The following is a 1,070-nucleotide window of genomic DNA, read 5'->3' on the forward strand; positions in this document are numbered from 1 at the left end:
AACTCGAATGTGGAATCTAAAAACAGAAACAATTCCTATTATAGTAGGTGCCTTAGGTATAATAAAAAAATATTCAGACAAATACATAACAAAAACACCAGGGCTTACAAATATATATAACATACAGAAAATTGCACTACTGGGTACTGCACACATCCTACGCAAAACACTTTCAATACAGTAACCATAAGAGCACAACAGCAAACCACAGCACATACCCAAGGCGCACAGAGCTGCGCTCGGTAGTGAAATGAAAGCACGTTATAAAAATAAAACTACTGAACAATAATGATAATAATAATAATATAGATATAGATGTATTAGTGTGTTCAGAAAGTAATTGCATTTTACCAAAAGGATATAAAATGAATGTAAACTACATTTATCTCTTATAAAATGTTCTAGTGATCGGAACAGATGGATATCCATTGGTGTTAAGTCAGGTGAGTATGGAGGATGTGGAAGAACTTACTATCCTTATGATCTTATTTTTTCTTGAGTTTGTTTTGAAGAGTGTGACCATGTATTGTCCTGCTGGAGAATAACACCTTTTCTGTTTACTACAGCTGCCACTTTCAACGTAATTTTTCATTTACATGATCAAGTTGTCGGTCCTTCCTTCTTCCAGTAGCCTGTAATGGATGTTACTTTTCATGTTCCACCAAATCCAGAGCAAGGATTTTTGTGGATGGAGTTTTGGTGGTGGCACTGACCTCTCATTATGTGATGACCATCATCTTTTTCATTTTCTCTTCATCATCATCATCATCATCGTTTAACGTCCACTTTCCATGCTAGCATGGGTTGGACGATTTGACTGAGGACTGGTGAAACCGGATGGCAACACCAGGCTCCAGTCTGATTTGGCAGAGTTTCTACAGCTGGATGCCCTTCCTAACGCCAACCACTCAGAGAGTGTAGTGGGTGCTTTTACGTGTCACCCGCACGAAAACGGCCACGCTCGAAATGGTGTCTTTTATGTGCCACCCGCACAAGCCAGTCCAGGGGCACTGGCAACGATCTCGCTCGAAAATCCTACAGGAGCCAGTCAGGCGGTACTGGCAACGGCC

At 40.6% G+C, this 1,070-nt stretch overlaps 1 protein-coding gene across 1 annotated transcript in view; it reads left to right on the top strand.

Moving 5' to 3' along the window:
- LOC106878777 (general transcription factor 3C polypeptide 3-like) overlaps window positions 1-1,070 on the top strand; it is a 197,661-nt gene that overhangs the window by 8,490 nt on the left and 188,101 nt on the right. Inside the window, exon 2 of the mRNA XM_052970961.1 lies at window positions 406-443. Coding sequence (XP_052826921.1) covers window positions 406-443 — 38 coding nt within the window. The remainder of the gene's footprint in view (window positions 1-405; window positions 444-1,070) is intronic.

This window comes from Octopus bimaculoides, chromosome 10, assembly GCF_001194135.2.
Source record: "Octopus bimaculoides isolate UCB-OBI-ISO-001 chromosome 10, ASM119413v2, whole genome shotgun sequence".
NCBI classification, from domain to species: domain Eukaryota; kingdom Metazoa; phylum Mollusca; class Cephalopoda; order Octopoda; family Octopodidae; genus Octopus; species Octopus bimaculoides.